General features: G+C 36.2%; 1 protein-coding gene across 2 annotated transcripts in view; it reads right to left on the bottom strand.

Annotated features, from left to right (window-relative positions):
- Nucleotides 1–600: 600 nt before the first annotated feature.
- LOC107758777 (HEAT repeat-containing protein 3-like) overlaps nucleotides 601–10,752 on the bottom strand; it is a 12,273-nt gene continuing 2,121 nt past the window's right edge. The window contains exons 4-15 of one of the 2 annotated variants that reach the window (XM_016576593.1): nucleotides 10,045–10,148; nucleotides 9,514–9,623; nucleotides 8,965–9,105; nucleotides 8,400–8,710; nucleotides 7,516–7,606; nucleotides 7,190–7,344; nucleotides 5,278–5,360; nucleotides 5,062–5,198; nucleotides 3,256–3,344; nucleotides 3,009–3,152; nucleotides 1,287–1,463; nucleotides 601–883 (exon numbers count right to left, since the gene is read on the bottom strand). In XM_016576593.1, coding sequence (XP_016432079.1) covers nucleotides 770–883; nucleotides 1,287–1,463; nucleotides 3,009–3,152; nucleotides 3,256–3,344; nucleotides 5,062–5,198; nucleotides 5,278–5,360; nucleotides 7,190–7,344; nucleotides 7,516–7,606; nucleotides 8,400–8,710; nucleotides 8,965–9,105; nucleotides 9,514–9,623; nucleotides 10,045–10,148 — 1,656 coding nt within the window. In that variant the 3' untranslated portion in view covers nucleotides 601–769. The remainder of the gene's footprint in view (nucleotides 884–1,286; nucleotides 1,464–3,008; nucleotides 3,153–3,255; nucleotides 3,345–5,061; nucleotides 5,199–5,277; nucleotides 5,361–7,189; nucleotides 7,345–7,515; nucleotides 7,607–8,399; nucleotides 8,711–8,964; nucleotides 9,106–9,513; nucleotides 9,624–10,044; nucleotides 10,149–10,752) is intronic. The other variant, XM_016576592.1, reaches the window with a different exon arrangement.

A 10,752-nucleotide genomic window follows, 5' to 3' on the forward strand; every position in this document is an offset into this window, starting at 1 on the left:
AACAAACTAAGTGGAAATGAAATAATATATATATTAAATTTATAAATGTGTATGTATATATATATATACATATGTGTGTGTGTGTATGTGTGTATGGTTGTACATACACGTATATGTAGTTGTTTTTTTGGTGTTTGGCTTAGTGTTATGTTAGAATCATTATTATACTCTTATACCTTTTGTTCTTTAATATTTTGAATTGTTTTTAGCTTTAGTTTTTGCTTTTCATTTAAATGTTAAGTTTTGAATTGTTGTATGCATTTGTCATTTTTATTTAATTTCTTTATTTTTAAAATGTGTATTAGTAGCATTTATAAAGTTTTAGCTTTTAGTTTTGGATCTGTTTTTAGTTGTTTTAATACTACAATTGATTGCTTCCTTCGTCCTCATTTGTAAGTCGCTTTGGATAAAAGCGTCTGCTAAATGACTAAATAATAAATAATAAAATGAACATAAGCAGTTGAGTGTCATTGTGCAGCGTCCTTGAGCTTGGGAAAGGCACTATATAATTTAAACATTATTATTATTATTATTATTGATTCATCCTCCTAATACTTAACACAAGACCATTATGATATTTTATGCTTTAATTAAAGCACTTACATATGTTTGGTTTTACAAACATTATTTTTTATCTTAATTTTCTTACATAAACAATCTCACATTACAATAAAACCAAAAGAACCCTAGAGAGGAATATGGACAGAAAATGCTAAATAAAACAAGGTGAGATGTTGACAGAGAATTTGTACTACTGATCTTTGAAATCTCATTTTCTCTGCAGGTTCTCCAAGTAGCTGATGAATCTCTTCAGGTTGATCCTTATGTTGTCCAGAACACAAAGCTGATCAGGGCTGTATTTTCCTCTGCCTTCTTTTCGCAGCTGCAAGGGAACAAAACACCAAACTGTGAAAAGCCTGCCATCTAAAGGCCTTAAGAACACACTAGAATACAGAGAACTAGCAATGGCTGTGCTGTGAATGGCCAGACTGTGAATGGATAAAAGCAGCTGAAAGTACTTTACAGTTTTAAAGTGGAACATTTTAGATCAGCCACCTAAGCCCCTTTCTCTGGACAGTCATTATGAGGCTGAGATGGTGCTTATGCAACAGATCTCAATGTCAGAGAAGACAAAAAATTTGGCACTTGAACCTTGAGCTCATGCATTTGAAGGAGTGAGATTTGGCATTTTAGTGTCTGATTTAATATTACTGTTCAGGTGTGTGAATGTGATAAATTAGATTGTTTGTATCTGTGGTGATATTTATTGTTGGCTTTAAACAAACCTTAGCCCTAAACCCTGGCTGAAGGGCTTTGAGAGATGAAAGCAGGTTCATATTTTTTCCAGCTTTCTCTGCTTCATCGCCATCCGCAAACACATCGAAGAGGGCATCCAGCGCTTCCCCGCACACAACCAAGTTTGAGTCCTTCACTGCGATATTCAGTAATGCACTTCCAATCAACTGCAAAAAGAGATGAGGTTAGCTGAACAACTGACCAAAGCTATGCAATGACAAATATACTGCAAAAACAATGCTCAGTTATTAACCTAATAAAAGACAGACAGATTTTACTATACACTTCATTTGTAAATCCATTTAAGTCTAAAAATACTGTAGAATGTGATATAAATGTAGCCACTTGTAATTTAGTAAAATCAGAATGTCACTGCATTTCAGTGTGTGTGTGTGTGTATTACATGTAAAATGGGAACATGAAAGGAATATTCTAAAAGCAACTCATGTAAACACCTTAATCATAATATTGTCTTATTCAGAATAAAGTAAATAATTAGATTACTGATGTCCATGTAAACGTACTCATTGATTCATTCATTCATTCGATTTGTTGAAATTGCTGATTCATTCAGGAATGAAGTAAATGGCTCTCTTTATGAATGGGCCATTGAATCATTGGTTCACACGATTCGTTCAAAACGTGGATTAATTCAGAAAAGAATCACCGCTGTGTGTGACGCTCGGAGACGCACAATAGTTCTGCTGTGGCTTTATAGGTAATATTTTCATTTGCAAAATTGAGCAAAAGCAGACAATAATGTCTAAAATCTAAAAGTTAAAATATTAACTTCTTATTTACTGAACTGTTGTTTAAAATCACATTTCACTCGTGCTGCTATTCAGGACAAAATAGCACTCGTGATATTGCTCTCGCTGCTTGTGTGGTATCACTTATGATATTAAAATGAGACAAAAACTCATACAGCGCATGCCCCAATATCTTAAATTTTAAGGGCATATAACTGCATTTTATAGGCTACATCATGCAGTGAATTGTTGCCCTGCATCATGTTTGTCAACAGTTAACTATGTGAAATGTAAGATGACATACTGGTCTGTGGCGGGGCAGGTGCATTAATTGCGTTAAAATATTTACATTTTTTTTGTATTTTTAAGTAACTAATTAAATATACACACTAAAATGACAGCCCTAATATATTATTAGAATATAATCTAATAATAAATGTAAAAAAATAATTATAAAATAAATAAACAATTAAAAGGTTTAATTAGGTCTAACATTATAAAACGAACATCAAATCATTTTTGTCCCTTCTCTATAATGTAAAATAGGGTAGCAATTTCTAAATGTTATCCACCTTATTTTTCCCGTAAGAGTGGGCACGACCATTTGTAAATTTTATGTGCAAGGTTTCCGGTCTCCTCCGCTTCCAGTTATTTTTAGCAGTACAAAACAGCTAATTTTGCTGCTTGATATTGCAAACTGGTGTGTCTTACCACATTATTTTAACGTATTATCTTAATTATGAACACAGTGGTTTGTAGTGCAAACAGTTTTACCGTTTACAGTACTTTGTTATTCTTCTTGCTATTTCCCTACAGCGGCTAATGAACCGGGAGTGTTGCACATTCACAGAAAAAGTCTAACTTCCATGTTGAAAAATAAGGTGGATATTTCTTGTAGGCATAATAATGGTACTATAAATATGGCTAATATTATTCTTATATTTCTACCGCAGTCAGTATTACCTGTAGAGTGTCTGCTGTGTTTTTCTCTTTGGAAAGAGAGCTTCCTGTGATACCGAGAATGGCCAGAGCATTAACTCTCACACTGACCAGCTCACAGCTAGTGGCAGCCTCACAAAAAATCATTAGCTGGTGTGGAGTCATACACTGCAGGATACAACATATAAAACACATACAGTTAAAAATACCAAGTCAAGCTTGAAATAATGAATCGCTAAAGCATAAAATGATAAATGAATGTGGTTCTCACCTGAGGGATGTTTTTGGTAGCCATGATCTGTAGTAGAGAGCGAAGAGCACTAGTCACAGCCTCCAGGAACTCCTCATCCTTTAATGCCTCTAGAAATTAATGTACAATCGTAGAAGATATTACATTTTTACACCTAAAGTGGAAAAACCACATATAAATAAATACAAGATCTCCTATACGCCTAATCAATACCAAACACTGAAAAAAAACAACAACAAAAAAACAGAATAATTAAAAGTGTTTTCCATCAGAAGCCTGACAGATTCAGTATACTGTCAGAGAGTAGGGTTGCTTAATTATGGGAAAAAAAATATCATTTTGGTAAATTTGATAAAAATGTCTTTTTATTAATGGATTTATTTGAACTTTAATTTTTTTCCTTGAAACTAAAAAACAAATACACACAAAAAAAATAGATGAAATATACATATATATCCACTACTGTGCGAAAGTCTTAGGCCTGTAGTATTTTCACCAACAAAAAAATGATTTTAAGTCAGTTATTTCTGTCTTTTGCTGTAGTGTGTCAGCAGGAAATATCAGTTTACATTACCAAACATTCCTTTTGCCATTAATTGCAATAATCCAGTGAGATTTTTGCATGCACAAGGAGTCTCTCCACACAGAGATCTGATCTCACCATCATCCAGTCCGTCTGGGATTACACGAAGAACCATAAAAAACTGAGACAGACTAAATCCGGCAGAACTGTGGCAACGACTCCAAGACACTTCAAGAAACCTTCCTGCAAAGCTACAATACTGTGAAAAGCTTTAGGCACTTGTGTAAAAATGCTGTAAAGTGAGGATGCTTTCAAAAAATAATGTCAAATAGATTTTATTTAGCAATTAACTTTTATTAACTAAATCAAATCAATATTTGGTGTGACCACCCCTTTGCATTTAAAACAGCTTTTGTCCTTGGTACACTTGCGCATAGTTTATCAGGAAGCTTTGCTGGAAGGTTTTTTGAAGTGTCTTGGAGACGTTGCCACAGTTCTTCGGTTCTTTAGTCGGTCTTATTTTTTTCCTGATTCTTCATGTCATTTCAGACGGACTGGATGATGGTGAGATCAGATCTCTGTGTGGAGCACTGGCTGTTGTCAGACTCCTTGTGCATACAAAAATCTCACTGGATTATTACAATTAATGGCAAAAGGAATGTTTGGTAATGTAAACTGATATACACACTATAGCAAAAGACAGAAATAACTGACTTAAAACCATATTTTATATATACACACACACACACACACACACACTTACATAAAAAAAAACTATCAATTAAAATAATTAAGATCAATTATGCTGCATTGTTCTTCCACAGTGCACTACAAAATATATGATCTAGCTTATTTTGGTATAATTTATTTGTATTATGTTTATATATATTTCTATATATTTTTAATATATTTATATTTTTCTATATACCGTATTGGCCCGAATATAAGACGACCCTGATTATAAGACGACCCCCCATTTTTCCAGATGTACCTTTTGGAAAAAGGCTTTTTAAAAACCAAATCTTGTTTTTTCTCAGTAAAACACATTTTGTCTTCAATTATTTTCATATTGCATATTTTTGTCTTATATTCGGGACAATACGGTAATTAACATATGTCAAAATGCCTGTCGATGTAAGCGAAAAAAGTTTGCTGGATTTGTAACACAAGACAAAGTGGAAGTATAAGCACAATAAGCATTTTATCTCGATTATCTTGTGTTCATAATTGCTGGAAGCCCAAATTAAAAGTGAAAATAAAAACTGATTAAATTGCCCAGCCCTACGTAATAGTGAGACGTCTACCTGCTGAGCTGAAAACCAATGAGGAGAGGTGCTGAGCCACAGCCTGTAGCCCTGAAGCACCATCAAGAGATTCAGTATCCATAGAAGAAAGGATATTATGGAGACACGTGAGTGCCCGACACTGCACCCGGTGCATCCTAAAAGAATCAAAGAGTATAAGAATTGGGTTTTCGCAGATTTGTATGAACACTACAAACATCATGAATGTTTTTTTACTTTTTCAAGAGGCATTTCCAGGTAGGGTACTTGCTACAGAGCTCAAGGGCAGCAGCACTGGGGAACTCAGCCTTCTTTAAGATCTGAAAGAAATCAATCAGGAAAGTGAATACAGTACACACAGTTCACTATGACACAGGTACAGTATGTTATACGAACAATATGCGAGTATGTATTGAGTATATTATGCAAAGAGTGTGCCTTTAACACATCTTACGATCTTCTAGAGCGGGATTGTTAGTCACCCCTAAGTTTAGTCTGGTGACTATGGGAGCTAGGTCTTTCAGTGCTGTGGCTCCCAGGTTGTGGAATGCTCTTCCTCCAGACATCCGTCAAGCATCCTCCCTTCTCTCCTTCAAAAACACGTTTTTTCTCTGAATATTACTCTTCAGTCTTCAGTCTGTAAATTGTACCTTGTTATGGATGTTATTTATTTGAATTCCTCTTTGTTTGCATCTCTAACCTAACTTTGTAAGCGATGTCTGTATATCACTTTCAGCTCTTGGTATGTGTATTGTGCTTTGATGTTGATGTTTATGTGGCTCTCTTCCTTATTTGTCTCTGTAAAGTGACCTTGGGTGTTGGAAAGGCGCTAGTTAAATAAAAATTATTATTATTATTACTATTATTTAGTGCTGGGCAACGATTAATCGCATCCAAAATAAAAGTTTTTGTTTACATAATATGTGTGTGTGTACTGGTGTCATAGGATGCTTCATGCACTTTTACAAGTTGTTTGAACTGAAATGTGTGTTGGCAGTGTGTGTACACAACCACCCTATAATGATAAAAATCCACCCAGTGGGTTTTTTTTAATCTCATTAAAAGTTTTCCCCTTTCTCAAATCGAGCCGATCTCAGATCTCCCCTCCCACGATAGTTTGACTGACAGTAGCGTTTCAGCACAGACTGGACTGGCGTCGCGAATGATTCATGATCCAGCCTCATCTACAGAAGAACTGAGTATGTTTTGAAATGAATCTTTGCAAATCGCCTTTCCTAATAATGTGCTAATTAGCAAGTTTCACGATGTGTGTGTATTTATATATACATAATAAATATACAGTACACACACACATATACCATGTAAACAAAAACTTTTATTTTGGATGCAATTAATCATGATTAATCGTTGCCCTGCACTACTATCATTATTATCTTTGTGTATTTCAAGGGGTCATATCGTACATTTTTTATGAATTTTCTCCGAGGTCCATTAGCTTTATCACCAAGAGCATTCATACTGTAATTCAGTTTTGTATGACAGTTTTTCATCTTGTCTTTCACTCTAAGTATTAAAACTGGCTGTTTTTCCTACTTATTCTACAGACACCACTATTATTTATTGCCATTTCATAATAATCCACTTATGTTAAAGCCTTCATTATATATAATATTATATATAATATATACAATTTCCCTTTGGTAAAATCATGCTTTCAACAAAAGTAAAGTAAAATAATAACGGTGTTGTATTTTAATATTTTTCAATAATGTAACAAGTAACATTTTTATTGTCACATTTGTTAAATTTGTTGTGTCCTTGTTAAATGAAAGTATGAATTTCTTCAGAAAAAAATAATTGACCCCAGATTTCTGAACGGTAATCTACTAATTCAAGATTATTTTACCAACAAGCACATTTTTGTCATGGACTACTTCAATGCCCTCTCTCTGTGTCTGCAAACACAAGACAAATCATTCACAAGGCCTAACCAGTGTCCTCATTTAACTGCCAAAATATGCCCATCACAATCCCATTTTAGATGGTTTTACAAATATCCCAAAGTGGCCTGGAGTACAGTATGTGAGAACTGTGATCTCCCCACTGAACCAGAAGGGTCAGTAACATCAGAATAAAATAAAAACTGAGGCATTGTAAGCATTGCTGACTATGTAATAACGTGTGTTACCTGTTGAGGTATGCTGTGGTTGAGCAGGATTGTGTGAAGTTCAGCAGACAGACAGAGAGGAGAGAACAAGCTGGAATTAGTGTCTGACATCCCATCAGCACACACCTCGCTCTCATCGCTGCTGGACATCTCCTCCCACTCATCATCTGAGGGCTCTACAGACAAACACACGCACAGACAGTCAAATATGCCATCATATTATCGGTCTAGTCTTCTCTGACGCAAACATAGAAATCATTCCTCTAATTTCGCACATTAGCAGGAAAATCCTGAGGATTGCCTATAATATTCTTGTCTTCCCTGCTCACATATAAACATACACTCACCATCGGAGCAGCACATGTTGACAATGATTTCCAGCGACGTCTGCTGTGCTGACAGCAGTGCTTTGGCCTCTCGCAACTCCAGTCTGTCTCTCTTAAAACACACAGACACATACAACAAAACCACAGAAGTGGGTTATTTGTACACATATAGAGATGGCTATTAAACTGATTTAAGATAGTTTGACTGAATACTGATAACCGATTTGATCAAACTGAAATAGAGAATGAAATCATTAAGAGCATTCACAGTAACATGGAAATTTTAAACATAGTTTGCTTTGGTTCTTGATGCAAACTGGGCCACAAATATGAGGCTCTGGATCAAATCTCTCCCTGACCTTTCAAAGAGGACAACATTCAGGACACCCTATGGGTAGGTTAGACAGGAGCTCAGAGTGGTTACAGCAGCCCTGCACACTCGTGTGTAAGTGGGGAAAGTCACTCTGTGTTTAGAGAGAGTGAGAACCATCTGGCTCCGAGGGACAGATGTGCCATCATTTGGGTTGACATGGTGTGAAGGGGAAAGAGAGAGTGCAGGAATAATGCTATAGCCTTCATGTCAAGGAACATAGAGGAGATAGTCTTTAAGAACGCATCTATGATCTCCATAGGCACGCTAACCTATCATAATAATATAAGTGGCTAATTTTTTGTAGTTAATGTTTTTAGATAATTCACCCAAAATTAAACTGTAATCGTTTAATCACCCTCGTGTTGCTCCAAACCAGACTTTCTTCTGGAACGACATGAGAGTGAGTAAATCACACAATTTTCATTTTTGGGTGAACTATGCTTTTAACATAAATATGGACCAATTTTAAATGTTCTGAAATGTGCAAACTTTGTTCTACTTTTTCCACTTAAAACAATAGCTTTTAACATACAGGCAACAGATCTGAGATGTCATTTTTTGGTTTTGACATCCGTTCATTAGGCTTTCTTCCATTCATCTTCTCATCCCTCACGTCCTCCTCCATCTCTTCGGCCTCGTGACCTGCGGGCCGTGCATCTGTATGATCTGACTCTGTGGCAGATGTGGTCTCTTTGGACAGACGGGCAGATTCAGCATGCCACAGCTCTGGGATCAGTTCTCCTGCGTCCAGACTGAGGCTGTGTGAGAGAGTGGTGGTCAGCGCAGTCAGTGTCTGAGACTGCTGTGCTGAAGACAGACCGCTCTTCAGATTCCATAAGGAGCCTGAAATAGACAAACAACTATTAACCACACGAAACATTCTTTAGCTTTATTTCAACTATTCATTAAACCTCTACCATCCATTCACAAAGCAACATTACTTTATTAATTAATTATAAATTCACACGCTAATTATTAGCACTATATCAACTCATTATCAATGTATTACAACAAGGTTCAATTAGCTATATATATATATATTAGTGTGGATGTAGTAAATGTATTTATTACACATCCAGTGTCATGTGTTCTTTTACCTGCAGCCAGCGTTCGCAGAAGAGTGTATTCCATACTCGTGTGTGTGGAGGACAGAATGTTTTCCAAGACCCCAAACACTGCTGCATTCACATTGCGCACCAGCTCTTCGTTCTCTTCTGTTACTGTGTGCATGCAGTGGGCTACACAAAAACACACACACACACAACAGCAATTTGAATTTGGGGTATATATACCAGTGTTTCCCAACCTTTCTTTAGTCGCGGCACCCTTTGGAGTTGGGAAACACTGATATATACTACTGTTTAAAAGCATGGGGATAGTAAGATTTTTTGAATGTATTTGAAAGAAGTCTCTTATACTCACCAAAGCTGCATTTATTGGATTAAAAATACAAAATACAAAAAAAGGTATAAAAAAAGGTAATGCTGCAAAATATCATAAAAAAATCGAAAATAAGTGTTTTCTATTTGAAAGACTGTAAAACGTAATTTACTCCAGTGAGGGTAAAGTTGAATTTTCAGCATTACTCTACTGATCCCTAACTTTTGAATGTTAGTGTATATATGTGTGTCTATAACTGGAGTCACCTGCTGATATTGCCAGCTCCATATTCTGAGGGTGTCTCTGTAGACAATGTAGAAGAACATCTAGAAGTCCAGCCTTGTTAAACACTGACACAGCTGTGCTACTGCTCTCACTACACATCCACAAAAGAAAGAAACACATAGATTATACAAGACTGCAACCATGTCATCTTATTGAACACAACACAACACAACACAACACTTCATGCCTTGTTTTTATTGTAAGTATATGCCAGGTAGTTTTTTTAAAAATGCCATCACTAAATGTTTTACTTAATGACTTTGCTTTTAATGTGATAACTGATTAAACAACCGATCTCATATTTTGGCCTAATCTTCAGCGTGCAAACTAGTGACTAGTACATAAAGCATGATGATGTGCTGTCAAGTGGTCACAGGAAACACGTATGACACTCAAAAGCATTTGTAACATTTGTTAATACACTTGTTAAATGTAAACGTCAATCTGTCTTGACTGCTAACTGGTGATTGGGTCTCTCAAGGACCATGAAGTCAGTTTGAGCTCAATCTTACCAGAGGTTCCAAAGTAAATTTACAGCCTCATTGGCGACGTCTTCCACCGTGCGTTTCTGTCCTTTCATAGTAGGAGACGAGCTCATGTCAAAGCCAGTACAGCACTGCTCTCCACAAACACACACAAGAGAGACTTGTCAAAAATATCTTTTTTTTTCCCCTCTTCTCACTAGGGGTGGGCGATATGGCAAAATGAGCATATCATGATTTTTTTTCTTCAGGCAGAATCAAGATCCACAATCTTTTTTATTTTAGTTTTTAAGACTATTCTGCAAGTGATTAAGAAATACAGCCATGCTAATTTCATATTGAAAAAATATAGCCCTGCAAAGTAACAAAGGATAAAAGAAAAAAGAATGACATATAATATCTCTACATGGTTAATGAATTAAGTGGACTGACTAATGGCGCTTTTCCACTGCATGGTACGGCTCGGCTCGGTTTGCGTTTCCACTGCAGTTTAGTACCGCTTTAGAGTGGGCGGGATTATTCACATGTGGTGATAGTTGCGACGCCTCTATTGCCGTGACTCCTGAAAAACGTTTTCATTCCGCGTCGCCCCATCAAGCTCGCTGGATCCGCTCCTCTGCTATCAACGAGAGGAACGTCTGTACTTCCTCAACAGGGGGAACAGCCACTTTTTGGTTGTTAAAAAAAGGTGCGCTCGTTCAAAACAGTTGCGTTCGATCCTTCGCTGGCTGTGCTGAT

Source organism: Sinocyclocheilus rhinocerous, unplaced genomic scaffold (assembly GCF_001515625.1).
Source record: "Sinocyclocheilus rhinocerous isolate Xijiao unplaced genomic scaffold, SAMN03320098_v1.1 scaffold6135, whole genome shotgun sequence".
NCBI classification, from domain to species: domain Eukaryota; kingdom Metazoa; phylum Chordata; class Actinopteri; order Cypriniformes; family Cyprinidae; genus Sinocyclocheilus; species Sinocyclocheilus rhinocerous.